Raw genomic sequence first — 21,717 nt, forward strand, 5'->3', positions numbered from 1 at the left:
ATTCCTACAGTCTTAACAGAGCTCCAAACTCCAGTATACAAGATGTACGACGAAGTGATTGGAGAGGTAATACAAATGACTAGTATTCCAGATTTAAAAGAAAATATTAGCGCTTAGAACTGAATGTGGAATTTTGGCTACCTTAAAATGATAGAGTTTGATCTTAATATTTCAAATACATCACATAGTAACTCTTCAAATTATAAATTTCATCAAGTTTTGGTATAAGTAAAGATTTCTCAGGAGATGTTAATTTTCAAATTTAGAATACATTAGATCCCTCTCCAATTTTTCAACCACCCCAATAAGTGAACATACTTTGTATCCGATCCGATTGGCGGTTGCAGAACTTTTGCTCATTCGAAATAAGTAGTCCATAAAGGCTTGCATTTCCCCTTCTTCAATTAAAGTCATGCAGCTACAACAATAGTCTGCGTTATATTCTGCCAACCAGGAGCTGCCCCACTGTGCGTCGAATAAGAAAATTCCTTCACCCAAGATACAATCGCTGGAGAAAACATTCAGCGTGAGACAGAGCACTTTTTAGTCGTTCTAGGGACAATGAAAGAAGACTACCTAGAGTGAATTTGTAGTTGATGTCGAGTACGTTTGAAGAAACAGAAGTTTGTGGTTAAAAAAAAATACATTGTATATATATATGTCAGTGCAAATATTTCTCGTTGCGTGCTAAACGCGGATCTTTTCCAAAGTTATCCAAAATTAATAACGTACTAATGAATTATCTTATCATCTACAACGTTGTGACGGGATATTCTTGAATGCTGGTCTAAATTCCACGTATAAAATAATGTTCGAAACTGGTCGACGATCTGCAACAAGTACGTCTGAACTAGGGCTCTATTCTGATCGGAGTGATCATTATCATAGAAATCGCTACGGTATCGGTGTCCGAAAATACGTCATCGGTATAATGGTGGTCCTAGCCATCATTCTGGTAAGCATTCATTCAATCTATATCTTAATATTCACAGTAATAGCCAAAACTCCCTGTACAAATCTCAATTATAAAAAAAACAGTGATATTGATAGGATTGATTGATGTTGCCCAATCGATTGAGCAATAAACACATAATGATTGGTTACTATCGTCAATACCAGTAAAGAGCTAAAGCACACCTGCGCTTTCTTGGATCGTAGAAGAATAGTGAAAACAAGTACCATAAAATTAATGATAGACATTAATAGCACATATCTTACGAGTAATGGCTAACAAACGATAGATACAGCAATTGAATTGACTATCGTGATAACTAATATGATTGGTTGCACAGACTACGATGCACCATAAATTAAACAGTTTTTCCTTGTGGCTGGACTTCATCCTGCTAGGTGCTTAGATTATATGAGTCGAGTGAGTTTCGTATGAATGAAACTTATGTGAAGTTCGTCAGTCTTTGGTGAGACACAATCATAAAATTGGAGCATCATTGGAATCTACAGAAATAACAATTAATTATTTACTTTAGCTTCTGAGAGTATTTGTCGATGAAAGAATTGGTTCTGGTAATAAACTGATTACGGCAAATTCACTTTTTCGTCTGGTCAAGTTTCACTTATTTGAGATTTGCTAATTGACTCGACTTTCTTCAGCAGTTGAATTTTACTTTTACATGGTCAGATTACGTGTTCATGTACCAAATGTGTTTGAATTATATTAATAATAAATACTCACGCTGCATACAAAATTTAATCATTTTCAAGTACAGGATAAGTATTATGAAATTAATTTCAAATCGTCTGTAATTTGGTAACTTCTGACTTGTCTCATTAGCAAGATTTATGCGTACGGCATTATGTGCTTATTACATTATGGATTTTTCGTCAAATATCTCTAAATGTAAAGTCGAAAATTAAATACAAAAATGTGAATAGTTATTTAGAACGTGCCAACGTAAAGATTCATTTCACTTTTCATCATATTTATTGCATCAGTATAACAAATGGTTGGAATTGCCATAAATTTTAAACGTTTTCTCTGCCGCTTAATGCAGAAGAAACAGTGGCATGGGGTATACGAACGAATGTGTGAATTAAAATTAAATTTTCTCCTTGTACTTGAAACACACGTAAACAATCACGCTGCGCTATGCATACGGCATGCATGAGAGCTCAAGCATTACGAGTCAGGCCGCAGATTTCTACGTACTTCGCATATATGGAGCATTACAAACCTTTTGACATGGATTGTCCCTAGCGAGTGAAAGAACATAGCTATTAGCAACGCAATTAATGAACAAACAAGACTCTAATAACAAGTTGTATCTCATAGCGCTCTGATAATTGCTTTTTCACCTCAACTGTGTAGTGATTTTTAGCGTATTTCAAAACAGTAAGACAATCACTCACCGATCATCATTCGCCGTCAACTGGATTCTCTTCTTACCATAAATCAATCACTCTGCTACTGTAATAATAGTATAATGATCGTCCTCGACTAGAATTTCTATTCTCTATGCATGCTTCACACCAATGTTCTTGGCTATCAATTACAATTGTGTTTCAAAGGTAACTCAAAAAGAGGACAACGCCTTAATCTTTCGGCCTTGCGTTTTTGCAATATCTTTCAGGTCTCATTCCTCTTTTACGACTTCACATCGGGAGCAACGATGCCCAACCAGGAAGCTAAGGAGACGAAACATATTTACATACTGCAAAATGCTCTAAAAAGGCCTGTAACTCCATACAGGAAAACCACTACCACCGTTAGTACACCTGTTCACGATAGTAGCAAGACGGATTTATTGAAGATGGAAGATCGGTCAGATCTTAATTACGAGCGCGAAGATGTTACGGGTGATTCCGAAGAACTAAAAGATCAGATTGCCTCTGAAACGCGTTCCATAGCATTCACCAAACCGGATACAGAATTTCGAAGTCAAAACTTGGATAATTTTAATCTAAGGCAGAAGCTATTATCGATGGATCAAGATGAAAGTGTGGAGAAAGTCCAAGGGAAACAATTGTTCGACAATCACGCGATGCTTTATCGACTGAGACGAAGGTGATATGTGTGTTTATATTATCAGACACAATAAAGGGAATTTATCATGTCCGTCCTTTCTTCCTTGAATAACGAATTGTAAGCAGAGTGTATCACTTCGCATCTCGTTTTTGCAGACACAAACATCCGGCTTCTGACGAAGACGTCAGCTTCGAAGAATCACGACCGGCGCCGTTTCACTTCGAGTACAAAACTCCGGTTCCAACCTCTTTTAAACGGTCTAAATACCCACAGCTCTCGCAGTATCGATATCCTCACAACTCGAACAACATCCAGGACATCATAAAGTACCTGACCAAAGACAGTGAGAAACCGAGTCGAGGAATCAAATTTTCAGGGGTCTACGTCAACCCGAAAAAATTGGAATTCTATCCTGAGGTTGGCGAAATGATGGCAAACAGTGATAAATCTGAGGAAGAAAATCTCTCTCCGTTCGCCCACGGCTTTAGTGCAGATCCGTTCTATCAGTACAAACCAAAAAATCCATCTGACGTGAACCTGTTGGCCACGTCCAATGTCAGGTATGTACATTTGTCCACAAGCTCATTTCCCTTGCTCAAGCGTGTGTACAATTTCGCAGATTTCCACCATCGGCTTTTCACAGACACGGCTTGAGCTACTATGACCAATACTACCAGAGACCACCGATAAACATAAATGCCCAATCGTCCTCTTCTTCCGAGTCGCAGTACGATAACTACGGCTCGCGGTCAACGGTGGCCTTTGGCAAAAAACGAAAGCCACAGCCATTCAGCGTAATGCTCGACATTTATCCTATCCCGGATTCTACTGATCCTAGCCGTAAATCGGCGAGGCCAAGGTCTGGGCCAAATTACAACCATCAGAATCAGGCTTCACATGAAGAGTACGACACCAGGCGACCTCTTCCGCATAACAAGGGATTGACGTATTCTCACTTCGTTCCACCCCCGCAGCCAATTTCCTTGGTCGCGGTTCCTGGTTCGCAAGGCCCTCAGGATGACGAGGAGCGCCAGCAGATGATATTCCATTTGAATCTGTACCCCAAACGACGTAATAAAATAAACAGGTACTGATTAAAAACAACGTATAATATTCTTTTCAAGCCGGGTTGAGTCTCTGTCATTCGGTAAGGTCAACGACAAATATAAGTTGACGGATTGCTTAATCAATCTTACACTTTGATTGACAGCTGTAGACACATATTAAGATTTAGAGTTAGACGGACGTTCCTGAGGTTTGACACGAGAACAAACTCACGCGCGAGGTCATCAAGATAAAACATTCCACGTGAATAATTTCCTTTCAATTATGTCGACACTACAGTTTTTTTTTTTTTTCTACACACATTTCTTAGTGAATCGGTATCTTCGATTACGCAAAGTAATTGATTGGAATGGTAGTGACCAAGTTCATAAATGCCCGTAGTCTTGAGATCATATGAAACTGAACTTAAAATGGTATTCAGAAGAAGCCTATTAAATTTATGCGTAGCTGCCAATTAATGCATGCGTAAATATTCCCTCCGGGGCCTCTTGTTATTTTAATCATTCCGTGTCTTCTTAAATTATGATTGTACACGATTAACGCGAGGCAGAGCCGTGTCCTTTGAGAATTAAATTTACACCATTATATGTATTATTCAATTCATCTTAATACTGTCCTTGGTGTATTGCAGGAATGACATAATCCCAAGATCTCAACGTACGGATCAAAGGAGCGAGGATTCCGTCGAGGAAAGCGTACCCCCGCCGTTTGACATCATTGCGAAACATTTGACCGATCACTCGGCAATTCAAGCATCTAAATTTGAGGAGACTCAGCCTTCTGACAACGCTGATGCTTCTTCGATAGTTAATCGATACGAAGAAAGGGTTTTAGACAGAGGGAAAAAAGAAGAAGAAAGTTCATCTCACCGAGGAGGAGGTGCGAAAAAAGTTGGAAATACGAGATCGATTCCTGCCAATCATAGACCAGACTTTACGATTGAGAGTATTGCTGAAAAATTCTTAAACACGTCGAATGAAAACGTCGAGAACACATCGACGGAAACATGTGAAACTTTCAAGAACTTAGAGCCCACTAACGAAGAGTCAAAAGATGGTGAAACTGAAGAAACTGTAATATCCAAGGACATTGATACTGCGGAAGGATTTCAAAATTTTGCAGATGGCCTCTTAGCCACGGATTGATTCTCAATACCGTAAAAATAAATAAACCTGTTTAGATAAATCTATTATACCAAATTACTTCACTTGATTGTATAAATATTATTTTATTTCCCTATTATAATATTATTCTATTCCAACCTTATTTATCGTGTTTAGCAAACTTAATTATGAGGAGATATTTTTTGCTTCGCACTTAGTTACTCTGCATTTTTTATTGAAGAATTGAGACATTAAATGAAGCTGCTTACCTGAGTCATACTTGAATTTTTATATTTCACCTTGACATTTTCATGTATCGCATAAAAACTTTTCAAGAGATTTTTTCGTATAAATCAAAGATTTGTTGAACACAGCTAAGATTACACAACTCTTAAACTTCATATAATATTGAATTGGCAAAATCTTACATTGGTTGAGAGACGCTGAAGAATACATTGGGGAATCTGTTTATTGGCATATTTCTGAAGCGGATTCATCTTGCGAAATCTGTGTACCCTCAGTTGTTAAATGCCCTGATTTGATATCAGGTTAGGGAAATAGAGTGTATGGAAATATTTTTAGTTTGTTAGAAATGAAGAAATTAAGGGAAAAAACATTAATTGTAAAACCAATATGATGTGAAAGTATTGTAAAATATAAACTTTTATTCATTAAAAATAATTTATATTACAAATGGGCTTAATTTAAGTCATATAACTATCATTATGATTATCGTCTGAGTATGTAATCTCCACAGATGCTTAATATCAGTTTGGAGTAATTAAATAATCGAATGGCTTAAAACCCGTGATTTTGTTATATTCTATCGCATTAAGCGCTCCTTATGAGGTACTTTACAAAATGTGAATCATTCTTTTCATACAAACGTCTCGCAATATACATATAGGTTTTAAGTAACTAGTTTTCACCTTTGTTTTTATCTGAAATAAATAACATAATTCCCCTTTAAGTTGTATTCACAATACATTTGAGACTACAATATAGCACCGTTTATTGAACATTTTTCTGTCTTTCGCTGACCATAACTCTCCTACAATCAGAATCTCGATATCCATCAAATCCTACAACGCGGCTGATGCTTTTGGCGATTGGACAATCAATTCTTGATACCAGAAGGTCATTCTACGCTCTAGAGTTAAGTGTATTCGGATGATAGAGAGCGGCATCTGCTCCCCACTCGTAAGGCCCCTCGTGGGGACCCAGTGTGACCATGGTTCCTGGGCCCAAAGTTGTGTGGGACCCAGCATTGGTCATGCGTGGACCAGCCGAAACGTAGCTCAATGCTGGTCGCGGCTGTTCACGGAGGCGAGCGTGTTTCACATGCTTCTTATATCTAAAACAAACGAATTGTGAGCATTGTTGTTCGGTTTTGCAATTGATTTAGAATATACGGTAGTAAAACTGATGTATTGGAATGATTAAATATATAGTACGGAGGATATACACTCATTGTGCAATTCATAAGGTTTATCTGCTCTACATTTCACAACCGTATGAATATTGCGAAGTATGTCGTATACAATATTTTGAATCATGAGGTAGGAGCTGAAGTTTTGAAATAGACGTGAAAATCAATACCTGAATGCATGAGGGAAAGAATAAATTGAATGACTGTCATATATTGTCAGCATCAATGGTTATAAAACTTGAATAGGATTATTACCGCCTGTGTGTAACCCCCCCCCCCCCCCCCGCGCCGGCGCGCTGGAACGAACTATGAAATAGATCATTTGTAGCAACTTTCGGTATCGTTTATTTTCAGCTTAGAGAATGCGGAGGGTATCGTTTATTTATGAGTATGGTTAACTTGATTTTTGAGTGATTTTTGGGTCGGAAAAGTTCTCGTTTCAGATAAGGTGAGACGCACGGCAGAAAATTACAGATGAGCAACAAGCTGCGGAAAAATTAGAAAACAAGGTGTTTCGTTTTTCGGATGTAACTTTTGATGCGTTGCTCGCAGCTTATTGGGACTGCGCTCAATCGATTCCTCTCGCAAAATTACGTCGAGATAGTGCCTTACGGGATTGATTGCAGCGCTTTTCGAAATCGTCGAAATTTTCGCCAATAATCCAAAGGGGTTAGCCTTACTTTTTTGGTCATTTTTGAAGCCGAAAATCTTTTGTCTTGGATTCGATTTGCATGACCATTCCTAGAGTAATTCGACCCCAAGGAACTCAGAAAGCACGTGAAAAAGAGCGTCAGACCAACAGTGGAGAAATGACGACGAAAATCTCTAGTTTTTTGGCTGTAACTTTTGATGCGTTGCTCGCAGCTTATTGGGACTGCGCTTAATCGATTCCTCTTGCAAAATTACGTCGGAATAGGGCTTCACGGAATTGATTGCAGCGCTTTTCAAAATCGTCGAAATTTTCGCCAAAAATCCAAAGGGGTTAGCCTTGCTTTTTTGGTCATTTTTGAAGCCGAAAATCTTTTGTCTTGGAATCGAAATGCATGACCATTTCTAGAGTAATTCAACCCCAAGGAACTCAGAAAGCACGTGAAAAAAAGGGTCAGACCAACAGTGGAGAAATGACGACAAAAATCTCTAGTTTTTTGGCTGTAACTTTTGATGCGTTGCTCGCAGCTTATTGGGACTGCGCTTCATCGATTCCTCTTGCAAAATTACGTCGGAATAGGGCTTCACGGAATTGATTGCAGCGCTTCTCAAAATCGGCGAAATTTTCGCCAAAAATCCAAAGGGGTTAGCCTTGCTTTTTTGGTCATTTTTGAAGCCGAAAATCTTTTGTCTTGGAATCGATTTGCATGACCATTTCTAGAGTAATTCGACCCCAAGGAACTCAGAAAGCACGTAAAAAAGAGCGTCAGACCAACAGTGAAGAAATGACGACGAAAATCTCTAGTTTTTTGGCCGTAACTTTGGATGCGTTGCTCGCAGCTTCTTGGGACTGCGCTCAATCAATTCCTCTTGCAAAATTACGTCGGAATAGTGCCTCACGAAATTGATTGCAGCGCTTTCCAAAATCGTCGAAATTTTCGCCAAAAATCCAAAGGGGTTAGCCTTACTTTTTTGGTCATTTTTGAAGCCGAAAATCTTTTGTCTTGAAATCGAAATGCATGACCATTTCTAGAGTAATTCGACCCCAAGGAACTCAGAAAGCACGTGAAAAAGAGCGTCAGACCAACAGTGGAGAAATGACGACGAAAATCTCTAGTTTTTCGGCTCTAACTTTTGATGCGTTGCTCGCAGCTTATTGGGACTGCGCTTGATCGATTCCTCTTGCAAAATTACGTCGGAATAGGGCTTCACGGAATTGATTGCGGCGCTTTTCAAAATCGTCGAAATTTTCGCCAAAAATCCAAAGGGGTTAGCCTTACTTTTTTGGTCATTTTTGAAGCCGAAAATCTTTTGTCTTGGAATCGATTTGCATGACCATTCCTAGAGTAATTCGACCCCAAGGAACTCAGAAAGCACGTGAAAAAGAGCGTCAGACCAACAGTGGAGAAATGACGACGAAAATCTCTAGTTTTTTGGCTGTAACTTTTTTTGCGTTGCTCGCAGCTTATTGGGACTGCGCTTAATCGATTCCTCTTGCAAAATTACGTCGGAATAGGGCTTCACGGAATTGATTGCAGCGCTTTTCAAAATCGTCGAAATTTTCGCCAAAAATCCAAAGGGGTTAGCCTTGCTTTTTTGGTCATTTTTGAAGCCGAAAATCTTTTGTCTTGGAATCGATTTGCATGACCATTTCTAGAGTAATTCGACCCCAAGGAACTCAGAAAGCACGTAAAAAAGAGCGTCAGACCAACAGTGGAGAAATGACGACGAAAATCTCTAGTTTTTTGGCTGTAACTTTTGATGCGTTGCTCGCAGCTTATTGGGACTGCGCTTAATCGATTCCTCTTGCAAAATTACGTCGGAATAGGGCTTCACGGAATTGATTGCAGCGCTTTTCAAAATCGTCGAAATTTTCGCCAAAAATCCAAAGGGGTTAGCCTTGCTTTTTTGGTCATTTTTGAAGCCGAAAATCTTTTGTCTTGGAATCGATTTGCATGACCATTTCTAGAGTAATTCGACCCCAAGGAACTCAGAAAGCACGTAAAAAAGAGCGTCAGACCAACAGTGAAGAAATGACGACGAAAATCTCTAGTTTTTTGGCCGTAACTTTGGATGCGTTGCTCGCAGCTTCTTGGGACTGCGCTCAATCAATTCCTCTTGCAAAATTACGTCGGAATAGTGCCTCACGAAATTGGTTGCAGCGCTTTCCAAAATCGTCGAAATTTTCGCCAAAAATCCAAAGGGGTTAGCCTTACTTTTTTGGTCATTATTGAAGCCGAAAATCTTTTGTCTTGGAATCGATTTGCATGACCATTCCTAGAGTAATTCGACCCCAAGGAACTCAGAAAGCACGTCAAAAAGACCGTCAGACCAACAGTGGAGGAATGACGACGAAAATCCCTAGTTTTTTGGCTGTAACTTTTGATGCGTTGCTCGCAGCTTATTGGGACTGCGCTTGATCGATTCCTCTTGCAAAATTACGTCGGAATAGGGCTTCACGGAATTGATTGCGGCGCTTTTCAAAATCGTCGAAATTTTCGCCAAAAATCCAAAGGGGTTAGCCTTACTTTTTTGGTCATTTTTGAAGCCGAAAATCTTTTGTCTTGGAATCGATTTGCATGACCATTTCTAGAGTAATTCGACCCCAAGGAACTCAGAAAGCACGTGAAAAAGAGCGTCAGACCAACAGTGGAGAAATGACGACGAAAATCTCTAGTTTTTTGGCTGTAACTTTTTTTGCGTTGCTCGCAGCTTATTGGGACTGCGCTTAATCGATTCCTCTTGCAAAATTACGTCGAAATAGGGCTTCACGGAATTGATTGCAGCGCTTTTCAAAATCGTCGAAATTTTCGCCAAAAATCCAAAGGGGTTAGCCTTGCTTTTTTGGTCATTTTTGAAGCCGAAAATCTTTTGTCTTGGAATCGATTTGCATGACCATTTCTAGAGTAATTCGACCCAAAGGAACTCAGAAAGCACGTAAAAAAGAGCGTCAGACCAACAGTGAAGAAATGACGACGAAAATCTCTAGTTTTTTGGCCGTAACTTTGGATGCGTTGCTCGCAGCTTCTTGGGACTGCGCTCAATCAATTCCTCTTGCAAAATTACGTCGGAATAGTGCCTCACGAAATTGATTGCAGCGCTTTCCAAAATCGTCGAAATTTTCGCCAAAAATCCAAAGGGGTTAGCCTTACTTTTTTGGTCATTTTTGAAGCCGAAAATCTTTTGTCTTGGAATCGATTTGCATGACCATTTCTAGAGTAATTCGACCCCAAGGAACTCAGAAAGCACGTAAAAAAGAGCGTCAGACCAACAGTGAAGAAATGACGACGAAAATCTCTAGTTTTTTGGCCGTAACTTTGGATGCGTTGCTCGCAGCTTCTTGGGACTGCGCTCAATCAATTCCTCTTGCAAAATTACGTCGGAATAGTGCCTCACGAAATTGATTGCAGCGCTTTCCAAAATCGTCGAAATTTTCGCCAAAAATCCAAAGGGGTTAGCCTTACTTTTTTGGTCATTTTTGAAGCCGAAAATCTTTTGTCTTGGAATCGAAACGCATGACCATTTCTAGAGTAATTCGACCCCAAGGAACTCAGAAAGCACGTGAAAAAGAGCGTCAGACCAACAGTGGAGAAATGACGACGAAAATCTCTAGTTTTTCGGCTGTAACTTTTGATGCGTTGCTCGCAGCTTATTGGGACTGCGCTTGATCGATTCCTCTTGCAAAATTACGTCGGAATAGGGCTTCACGGAATTGATTGCGGCGCTTTTCAAAATCGTCGAAATTTTCGCCAAAAATCCAAAGGGGTTAGCCTTACTTTTTTGGTCATTTTTGAAGCCGAAAATCTTTTGTCTTGGAATCGATTTGCATGACCATTCCTAGAGTAATTCGACCCCAAGGAACTCAGAAAGCACGTGAAAAAGAGCGTCAGACCAACAGTGGAGAAATGACGACGAAAATCTCTAGTTTTTTGGCTGTAACTTTTTTTGCGTTGCTCGCAGCTTATTGGGACTGCGCTTAATCGATTCCTCTTGCAAAATTACGTCGGAATAGGGCTTCACGGAATTGATTGCAGCGCTTTTCAAAATCGTCGAAATTTTCGCCAAAAATCCAAAGGGGTTAGCCTTGCTTTTTTGGTCATTTTTGAAGCCGAAAATCTTTTGTCTTGGAATCGATTTGCATGACCATTTCTAGAGTAATTCGACCCCAAGGAACTCAGAGAGCACGTAAAAAAGAGCGTCAGACCAACAGTGGAGAAATGACGACGAAAATCTCTAGTTTTTTGGCTGTAACTTTTGATGCGTTGCTCGCAGCTTATTGGGACTGCGCTTAATCGATTCCTCTTGCAAAATTACGTCGGAATAGGGCTTCACGGAATCGATTGCAGCGCTTTTCAAAATCGTCGAAATTTTCGCCAAAAATCCAAAGGGGTTAGCCTTGCTTTTTTGGTCATTTTTGAAGCCGAAAATCTTTTGTCTTGGAATCGATTTGCATGACCATTTCTAGAGTAATTCGACCCCAAGGAACTCAGAAAGCACGTAAAAAAGAGCGTCAGACCAACAGTGAAGAAATGACGACGAAAATCTCTAGTTTTTTGGCCGTAACTTTGGATGCGTTGCTCGCAGCTTCTTGGGACTGCGCTCAATCCATTCCTCTTGCAAAATTACGTCGGAATAGTGCCTCACGAAATTGATTGCAGCGCTTTCCAAAATCGTCGAAATTTTCGCCAAAAATCCAAAGGGGTTAGCCTTACTTTTTTGGTCATTTTTGAAGCCGAAAATCTTTTGTCTTGGAATCGATTTGCATGACCATTTCTAGAGTAATTCGACCCCAAGGAACTCAGAAAGCACGTAAAAAAGAGCGTCAGACCAACAGTGAAGAAATGACGACGAAAATCTCTAGTTTTTTGGCCGTAACTTTGGATGCGTTGCTCGCAGCTTCTTGGGACTGCGCTCAATCAATTCCTCTTGCAAAATTACGTCGGAATAGTGCCTCACGAAATTGATTGCAGCGCTTTCCAAAATCGTCGAAATTTTCGCCAAAAATCCAAAGGGGTTAGCCTTACTTTTTTGGTCATTTTTGAAGCCGAAAATCTTTTGTCTTGGAATCGAAATGCATGACCATTTCTAGAGTAATTCGACCCCAAGGAACTCAGAAAGCACGTGAAAAAGAGCGTCAGACCAACAGTGGAGAAATGACGACGAAAATCTCTAGTTTTTCGGCTGTAACTTTTGATGCGTTGCTCGCAGCTTCTTGGGACTGCGCTCAATCAATTCCTCTTGCAAAATTACGTCGGAATAGTGCCTCACGAAATTGGTTGCAGCGCTTTCCAAAATCGTCGAAATTTTCGCCAAAAATCCAAAGGGGTTAGCCTTACTTTTTTGGTCATTATTGAAGCCGAAAATCTTTTGTCTTGGAATCGATTTGCATGACCATTCCTAGAGTAATTCGACCCCAAGGAACTCAGAAAGCACGTCAAAAAGACCGTCAGACCAACAGTGGAGGAATGACGACGAAAATTCCTAGTTTTTTGGCTGTAACTTTTGATGCGTTGCTCGCAGCTTATTGGGACTGCGCTTGATCGATTCCTCTTGCAAAATTACGTCGGAATAGGGCTTCACGGAATTGATTGCGGCGCTTTTCAAAATCGTCGAAATTTTCGCCAAAAATCCAAAGGGGTTAGCCTTACTTTTTTGGTCATTTTTGAAGCCGAAAATCTTTTGTCTTGGAATCGATTTGCATGACCATTTCTAGAGTAATTCGACCCCAAGGAACTCAGAAAGCACGTGAAAAAGAGCGTCAGACCAACAGTGGAGAAATGACGACGAAAATCTCTAGTTTTTTGGCTGTAACTTTTTTTGCGTTGCTCGCAGCTTATTGGGACTGCGCTTAATCGATTCCTCTTGCAAAATTACGTCGAAATAGGGCTTCACGGAATTGATTGCAGCGCTTTTCAAAATCGTCGAAATTTTCGCCAAAAATCCAAAGGGGTTAGCCTTGCTTTTTTGGTCATTTTTGAAGCCGAAAATCTTTTGTCTTGGAATCGATTTGCATGACCATTTCTAGAGTAATTCGACCCAAAGGAACTCAGAAAGCACGTAAAAAAGAGCGTCAGACCAACAGTGAAGAAATGACGACGAAAATCTCTAGTTTTTTGGCCGTAACTTTGGATGCGTTGCTCGCAGCTTCTTGGGACTGCGCTCAATCAATTCCTCTTGCAAAATTACGTCGGAATAGTGCCTCACGAAATTGATTGCAGCGCTTTCCAAAATCGTCGAAATTTTCGCCAAAAATCCAAAGGGGTTAGCCTTACTTTTTTGGTCATTTTTGAAGCCGAAAATCTTTTGTCTTGGAATCGATTTGCATGACCATTTCTAGAGTAATTCGACCCCAAGGAACTCAGAAAGCACGTAAAAAAGAGCGTCAGACCAACAGTGAAGAAATGACGACGAAAATCTCTAGTTTTTTGGCCGTAACTTTGGATGCGTTGCTCGCAGCTTCTTGGGACTGCGCTCAATCAATTCCTCTTGCAAAATTACGTCGGAATAGTGCCTCACGAAATTGATTGCAGCGCTTTCCAAAATCGTCGAAATTTTCGCCAAAAATCCAAAGGGGTTAGCCTTACTTTTTTGGTCATTTTTGAAGCCGAAAATCTTTTGTCTTGGAATCGAAACGCATGACCATTTCTAGAGTAATTCGACCCCAAGGAACTCAGAAAGCACGTGAAAAAGAGCGTCAGACCAACAGTGGAGAAATGACGACGAAAATCTCTAGTTTTTCGGCTGTAACTTTTGATGCGTTGCTCGCAGCTTATTGGGACTGCGCTTGATCGATTCCTCTTGCAAAATTACGTCGGAATAGGGCTTCACGGAATTGATTGCGGCGCTTTTCAAAATCGTCGAAATTTTCGCCAAAAATCCAAAGGGGTTAGCCTTACTTTTTTGGTCATTTTTGAAGCCGAAAATCTTTTGTCTTGGAATCGATTTGCATGACCATTCCTAGAGTAATTCGACCCCAAGGAACTCAGAAAGCACGTGAAAAAGAGCGTCAGACCAACAGTGGAGAAATGACGACGAAAATCTCTAGTTTTTTGGCTGTAACTTTTTTTGCGTTGCTCGCAGCTTATTGGGACTGCGCTTAATCGATTCCTCTTGCAAAATTACGTCGGAATAGGGCTTCACGGAATTGATTGCAGCGCTTTTCAAAATCGTCGAAATTTTCGCCAAAAATCCAAAGGGGTTAGCCTTGCTTTTTTGGTCATTTTTGAAGCCGAAAATCTTTTGTCTTGGAATCGATTTGCATGACCATTTCTAGAGTAATTCGACCCCAAGGAACTCAGAGAGCACGTAAAAAAGAGCGTCAGACCAACAGTGGAGAAATGACGACGAAAATCTCTAGTTTTTTGGCTGTAACTTTTGATGCGTTGCTCGCAGCTTATTGGGACTGCGCTTAATCGATTCCTCTTGCAAAATTACGTCGGAATAGGGCTTCACGGAATCGATTGCAGCGCTTTTCAAAATCGTCGAAATTTTCGCCAAAAATCCAAAGGGGTTAGCCTTGCTTTTTTGGTCATTTTTGAAGCCGAAAATCTTTTGTCTTGGAATCGATTTGCATGACCATTTCTAGAGTAATTCGACCCCAAGGAACTCAGAAAGCACGTAAAAAAGAGCGTCAGACCAACAGTGAAGAAATGACGACGAAAATCTCTAGTTTTTTGGCCGTAACTTTGGATGCGTTGCTCGCAGCTTCTTGGGACTGCGCTCAATCCATTCCTCTTGCAAAATTACGTCGGAATAGTGCCTCACGAAATTGATTGCAGCGCTTTCCAAAATCGTCGAAATTTTCGCCAAAAATCCAAAGGGGTTAGCCTTACTTTTTTGGTCATTTTTGAAGCCGAAAATCTTTTGTCTTGGAATCGATTTGCATGACCATTTCTAGAGTAATTCGACCCCAAGGAACTCAGAAAGCACGTAAAAAAGAGCGTCAGACCAACAGTGAAGAAATGACGACGAAAATCTCTAGTTTTTTGGCCGTAACTTTGGATGCGTTGCTCGCAGCTTCTTGGGACTGCGCTCAATCAATTCCTCTTGCAAAATTACGTCGGAATAGTGCCTCACGAAATTGATTGCAGCGCTTTCCAAAATCGTCGAAATTTTCGCCAAAAATCCAAAGGGGTTAGCCTTACTTTTTTGGTCATTTTTGAAGCCGAAAATCTTTTGTCTTGGAATCGAAATGCATGACCATTTCTAGAGTAATTCGACCCCAAGGAACTCAGAAAGCACGTGAAAAAGAGCGTCAGACCAACAGTGGAGAAATGACGACGAAAATCTCTAGTTTTTCGGCTGTAACTTTTGATGCGTTGCTCGCAGCTTATTGGGACTGCGCTTGATCGATTCCTCTTGCAAAATTACGTCGGAATAGGGCTTCACGGAATTGATTGCGGCGCTTTTCAAAATCGTCGAAATTTTCGCCAAAAATCCAAAGGGGTTAGCCTTACTTTTTTGGTCATTTTTGAAGCCGAAAATCTTTTGTCTTGGAATCGATTTGCATGACCATTCCTAGAGTAATTCGACCCCAAGGAACTCAGAAAGCACGTGAAAAAGAGCGTCAGACCAACAGTGGAGAAATGACGACGAAAATCTCTAGTTTTTTGGCTGTAACTTTTTTTGCGTTGCTCGCAGCTTATTGGGACTGCGCTTAATCGATTCCTCTTGCAAAATTACGTCGGAATAGGGCTTCACGGAATTGATTGCAGCGCTTTTCAAAATCGTCGAAATTTTCGCCAAAAATCCAAAGGGGTTAGCCTTGCTTTTTTGGTCATTTTTGAAGCCGAAAATCTTTTGTCTTGGAATCGATTTGCATGACCATTTCTAGAGTAATTCGACCCCAAGGAACTCAGAGAGCACGTAAAAAAGAGCGTCAGACCAACAGTGGAGAAATGACGACGAAAATCTCTAGTTTTTTGGCTGTAACTTTTGATGCGTTGCTCGCAGCTTATTGGGACTGCGCTCAATCGATTCCTCTTGCAAAATTACGTCGGAATAGGGCTTCACGGAATTGATTGCAGCGCTTTTCAAAATCGTCAAAATTTTCGCCAAAAATCCAAAGGGGTTAGCCTTGCTTTTTTGGTCATTTTTGAAGCCGAAAATCTTTTGTCTTGGAATCGATTTGCATGACCATTTCTAGAGTAATTCGACCCCAAGGAACTCAGAGAGCACGTAAAAAAGAGCGTCAGACCAACAGTGGAGAAATGACGACGAAAATCTCTAGTTTTTTGGCTGTAACTTTTGATGCGTTGCTCGCAGCTTATTGGGACTGCGCTTAATCGATTCCTCTTGCAAAATTACGTCGGAATAGGGCTTCACGGAATTGATTGCGGCGCTTTTCAAAATCGTCGAAATTTTCGCCAAAAATCCAAAGGGGTTAGCCTTACTTTTTTGGTCATTTTTGAAGCCGAAAATCTTTTGTCTTGGAATCGATTTGCATGACCATTTCTAGAGTAATTCGACCCCAAGGAACTCAGAAAGCACGTGAAAAAGAGCGTCAGACCAACAGTGGAGAAATGACGACGAAAATCTCTAGTTTTTTGGCTGTAACTTTTTTTGCGTTGCTCGCAGCTTATTGGGACTGCGCTTAATCGATTCCTCTTGCAAAATTACGTCGAAATAGGGCTTCACGGAATTGATTGCAGCGCTTTTCAAAATCGTCGAAATTTTCGCCAAAAATCCAAAGGGGTTAGCCTTGCTTTTTTGGTCATTTTTGAAGCCGAAAATCTTTTGTCTTGGAATCGATTTGCATGACCATTTCTAGAGTAATTCGACCCCAAGGAACTCAGAAAGCACGTAAAAAAGAGCGTCAGACCAACAGTGAAGAAATGACGACGAAAATCTCTAGTTTTTTGGCCGTAACTTTGGATGCGTTGCTCGCAGCTTCTTGGGACTGCGCTCAATCAATTCCTCTTGCAAAATTACGTCGGAATAGTGCCTCACGAAATTGATTGCAGCGCTTTCCAAAATCGTCGAAATTTTCGCCAAAAATCCAAAGGGGTTAGCCTTACTTTTTTGGTCATTTTTGAAGCCGAAAATCTTTTGTCTTGGAATCGATTTGCATGACCATTTCTAGAGTAATTCGACCCCAAGGAACTCAGAAAGCACGTGAAAAAGAGCGTCAGACCAACAGTGGAGAAATGACGACGAAAATCTCTAGTTTTTTGGCTGTAACTTTTTTTGCGTTGCTCGCAGCTTATTGGGACTGCGCTTAATCGATTCCTCTTGCAAAATTACGTCGGAATAGGGCTTCACGGAATTGATTGCAGCGCTTTTCAAAATCGTCGAAATTTTCGCCAAAAATCCAAAGGGGTTAGCCTTGCTTTTTTGGTCATTTTTGAAGCCGAAAATCTTTTGTCTTGGAATCGATTTGCATGACCATTTCTAGAGTAATTCGACCCCAAGGAACTCAGAAAGCACGTGAAAAAGAGCGTCAGACCAACAGTGGAGAAATGACGACGAAAATCTCTAGTTTTTCGGCTGTAACTTTTGATGCGTTGCTCGCAGCTTATTGGGACTGCGCTTGATCGATTCCTCTTGCAAAATTACGTCGGAATAGGGCTTCACGGAATTGATTGCGGCGCTTTTCAAAATCGTCGAAATTTTCGCCAAAAATCCAAAGGGGTTAGCCTTACTTTTTTGGTCATTTTTGAAGCCGAAAATCTTTTGTCTTGGAATCGATTTGCATGACCATTCCTAGAGTAATTCGACCCCAAGGAACTCAGAAAGCACGTGAAAAAGAGCGTCAGACCAACAGTGGAGAAATGACGACGAAAATCTCTAGTTTTTTGGCTGTAACTTTTTTTGCGTTGCTCGCAGCTTATTGGGACTGCGCTTAATCGATTCCTCTTGCAAAATTACGTCGGAATAGGGCTTCACGGAATTGATTGCAGCGCTTTTCAAAATCGTCGAAATTTTCGCCAAAAATCCAAAGGGGTTAGCCTTGCTTTTTTGGTCATTGTTGAAGCCGAAAATCTTTTGTCTTGGAATCGATTTGCATGACCATTTCTAGAGTAATTCGACCCCAAGGAACTCAGAAAGCACGTAAAAAAGAGCGTCAGACCAACAGTGGAGAAATGACGACGAAAATCTCTAGTTTTTTGGCTGTAACTTTTGATGCGTTGCTCGCAGCTTATTGGGACTGCGCTTAATCGATTCCTCTTGCAAAATTACGTCGGAATAGGGCTTCACGGAATCGATTGCAGCGCTTTTCAAAATCGTCGAAATTTTCGCCAAAAATCCAAAGGGGTTAGCCTTGCTTTTTTGGTCATTTTTGAAGCCGAAAATCTTTTGTCTTGGAATCGATTTGCATGACCATTTCTAGAGTAATTCGACCCCAAGGAACTCAGAAAGCACGTAAAAAAGAGCGTCAGACCAACAGTGAAGAAATGACGACGAAAATCTCTAGTTTTTTGGCCGTAACTTTGGATGCGTTGCTCGCAGCTTCTTGGGACTGCGCTCAATCAATTCCTCTTGCAAAATTACGTCGGAATAGTGCCTCACGAAATTGATTGCAGCGCTTTCCAAAATCGTCGAAATTTTCGCCAAAAATCCAAAGGGGTTAGCCTTACTTTTTTGGTCATTTTTTAAGCCGAAAATCTTTTGTCTTGGAATCGAAATGCATGACCATTTCTAGAGTAATTCGACCCCAAGGAACTCAGAAAGCACGTGAAAAAGAGCGTCAGACCAACAGTGGAGAAATGACGACGAAAATCTCTAGTTTTTCGGCTGTAACTTTTGATGCGTTGCTCGCAGCTTATTGGGACTGCGCTTGATCGATTCCTCTTGCAAAATTACGTCGGAATAGGGCTTCACGGAATTGATTGCGGCGCTTTTCAAAATCGTCGAAATTTTCGCCAAAAATCCAAAGGGGTTAGCCTTACTTTTTTGGTCATTTTTGAAGCCGAAAATCTTTTGTCTTGGAATCGATTTGCATGACCATTCCTAGAGTAATTCGACCCCAAGGAACTCAGAAAGCACGTGAAAAAGAGCGTCAGACCAACAGTGGAGAAATGACGACGAAAATCTCTAGTTTTTTGGCTGTAACTTTTTTTGCGTTGCTCGCAGCTTATTGGGACTGCGCTTAATCGATTCCTCTTGCAAAATTACGTCGGAATAGGGCTTCACGGAATTGATTGCAGCGCTTTTCAAAATCGTCGAAATTTTCGCCAAAAATCCAAAGGGGTTAGCCTTGCTTTTTTGGTCATTTTTGAAGCCGAAAATCTTTTGTCTTGGAATCGATTTGCATGACCATTTCTAGAGTAATTCGACCCCAAGGAACTCAGAGAGCACGTAAAAAAGAGCGTCAGACCAACAGTGGAGAAATGACGACGAAAATCTCTAGTTTTTTGGCTGTAACTTTTGATGCGTTGCTCGCAGCTTATTGGGACTGCGCTTAATCGATTCCTCTTGCAAAATTACGTCGGAATAGGGCTTCACGGAATCGATTGCAGCGCTTTTCAAAATCGTCGAAATTTTCGCCAAAAATCCAAAGGGGTTAGCCTTGCTTTTTTGGTCATTTTTGAAGCCGAAAATCTTTTGTCTTGGAATCGATTTGCATGACCATTTCTAGAGTAATTCGACCCCAAGGAACTCAGAAAGCACGTAAAAAAGAGCGTCAGACCAACAGTGAAGAAATGACGACGAAAATCTCTAGTTTTTTGGCCGTAACTTTGGATGCGTTGCTCGCAGCTTCTTGGGACTGCGCTCAATCAATTCCTCTTGCAAAATTACGTCGGAATAGTGCCTGACGAAATTGATTGCAGCGCTTTCCAAAATCGTCGAAATTTTCGCCAAAAATCCAAAGGGGTTAGCCTTACTTTTTTGGTCATTTTTGAAGCCGAAAATCTTTTGTCTTGGAATCGATTTGCATGACCATTTCTAGAGTAATTCGACCCCAAGAAACTCAGAAAGCACGTAAAAAAGAGCGTCAGACCAACAGTGAAGAAATGACGACGAAAATCTCTAGTTTTTTGGCCGTAACTTTGGATGCGTTGCTCGCAGCTTCTTGGGACTGCGCTCAATCAATTCCTCTTGCAAAATTACGTCGGAATAGTGCCTCACGAAATTGATTGCAGCGCTTTCCAAAATCGTCGAAATTTTCGCCAAAAATCCAAAGGGGTTAGCCTTACTTTTTTGGTCATTTTTGAAGCCGAAAATCTTTTGTCTTGGAATCGAAATGCATGACCATTTCTAGAGTAATTCGACCCCAAGGAACTCAGAAAGCACGTGAAAAAGAGCGTCAGACCAACAGTGGAGAAATGACGACGAAAATCTCTAGTTTTTCGGCTGTAACTTTTGATGCGTTGCTCGCAGCTTATTGGGACTGCGCTTGATCGATTCCTCTTGCAAAATTACGTCGGAATAGGGCTTCACGGAATTGATTGCGGCGCTTTTCAAAATCGTCGAAATTTTCGCCAAAAATCCAAAGGGGTTAGCCTTACTTTTTTGGTCATTTTTGAAGCCGAAAATCTTTTGTCTTGGAATCGATTTGCATGACCATTCCTAGAGTAATTCGACCCCAAGGAACTCAGAGAGCACGTAAAAAAGAGCGTCAGACCAACAGTGGAGAAATGACGACGAAAATCTCTAGTTTTTTGGCTGTAACTTTTGATGCGTTGCTCGCAGCTTATTGGGACTGCGCTCAATCGATTCCTCTTGCAAAATTACGTCGGAATAGGGCTTCACGGAATTGATTGCAGCGCTTTTCAAAATCGTCAAAATTTTCGCCAAAAATCCAAAGGGGTTAGCCTTGCTTTTTTGGTCATTTTTGAAGCCGAAAATCTTTTGTCTTGGAATCGATTTGCATGACCATTTCTAGAGTAATTCGACCCCAAGGAACTCAGAGAGCACGTAAAAAAGAGCGTCAGACCAACAGTGGAGAAATGACGACGAAAATCTCTAGTTTTTTGGCTGTAACTTTTGATGCGTTGCTCGCAGCTTATTGGGACTGCGCTTAATCGATTCCTCTTGCAAAATTACGTCGGAATAGGGCTTCACGGAATCGATTGCAGCGCTTTTCAAAATCGTCGAAATTTTCGCCAAAAATCCAAGGGGTTAGCCTTGCTTTTTTGGTCATTTTTGAAGCCGAAAATCTTTTGTCTTGGAATCGATTTGCATGACCATTTCTAGAGTAATTCGACCCCAAGGAACTCAGAAAGCACGTAAAAAAGAGCGTCAGACCAACAGTGGAGAAATGACGACGAAAATCTCTAGTTTTTTGGCCGTAACTTTGGATGCGTTGCTCGCAGCTTCTTGGGACTGCGCTCAATCAATTCCTCTTGCAAAATTACGTCGGAATAGTGCCTCACGAAATTGATTGCAGCGCTTTCCAAAATCGTCGAAATTTTCGCCAAAAATCCAAAGGGGTTAGCCTTACTTTTTTGGTCATTTTTGAAGCCGAAAATCTTTTGTCTTGGAATCGATTTGCATGACCATTTCTAGAGTAATTCGACCCCAAGGAACTCAGAAAGCACGTGAAAAAG

At 40.7% G+C, this 21,717-nt stretch overlaps 2 protein-coding genes across 2 annotated transcripts in view; one reads left to right on the forward strand and one right to left on the reverse strand.

The window, feature by feature from the left end:
- Positions 1–691: 691 nt before the first annotated feature.
- LOC124415925 lies at positions 692–5,409 on the forward strand. Its single transcript, XM_046896668.1, has 5 exons — positions 692–955; positions 2,589–3,024; positions 3,141–3,543; positions 3,603–4,070; positions 4,680–5,409. Exons 1-5 carry the CDS (start codon positions 809–811, stop codon positions 5,191–5,193), a joined length of 1,968 nt encoding a protein of 655 aa, XP_046752624.1. The 5' UTR covers positions 692–808; the 3' UTR covers positions 5,194–5,409.
- A 775-nt stretch (positions 5,410–6,184) lies between these two features.
- LOC124415915 (cadherin-23) overlaps positions 6,185–21,717 on the reverse strand; it is a 31,287-nt gene continuing 15,754 nt past the window's right edge. Inside the window, exon 14 of the mRNA XM_046896641.1 lies at positions 6,185–6,505. Within this exon, the coding sequence (XP_046752597.1) occupies positions 6,295–6,505 (211 nt within the window). The 3' untranslated portion in view covers positions 6,185–6,294. The remainder of the gene's footprint in view (positions 6,506–21,717) is intronic.

Source organism: Diprion similis, chromosome 2 (assembly GCF_021155765.1).
Source record: "Diprion similis isolate iyDipSimi1 chromosome 2, iyDipSimi1.1, whole genome shotgun sequence".
In the NCBI taxonomy this organism is placed as follows: domain Eukaryota; kingdom Metazoa; phylum Arthropoda; class Insecta; order Hymenoptera; family Diprionidae; genus Diprion; species Diprion similis.

Bases quoted from the DNA above. Each gene is read 5' to 3' on its own strand.
- LOC124415925 (XM_046896668.1), top strand. From the start codon at position 809: ATGTTCGAAACTGGTCGACGATCTGCAACAAGTACGTCTGAACTAGGG. The intron at 956-2,588 runs GTAAGCATTCAT...AATATCTTTCAG, and splicing joins TGGTCCTAGCCATCATTCTG to GTCTCATTCCTCTTTTACGA. The intron at 4,071-4,679 runs GTACTGATTAAA...GGTGTATTGCAG, and splicing joins CGACGTAATAAAATAAACAG to GAATGACATAATCCCAAGAT.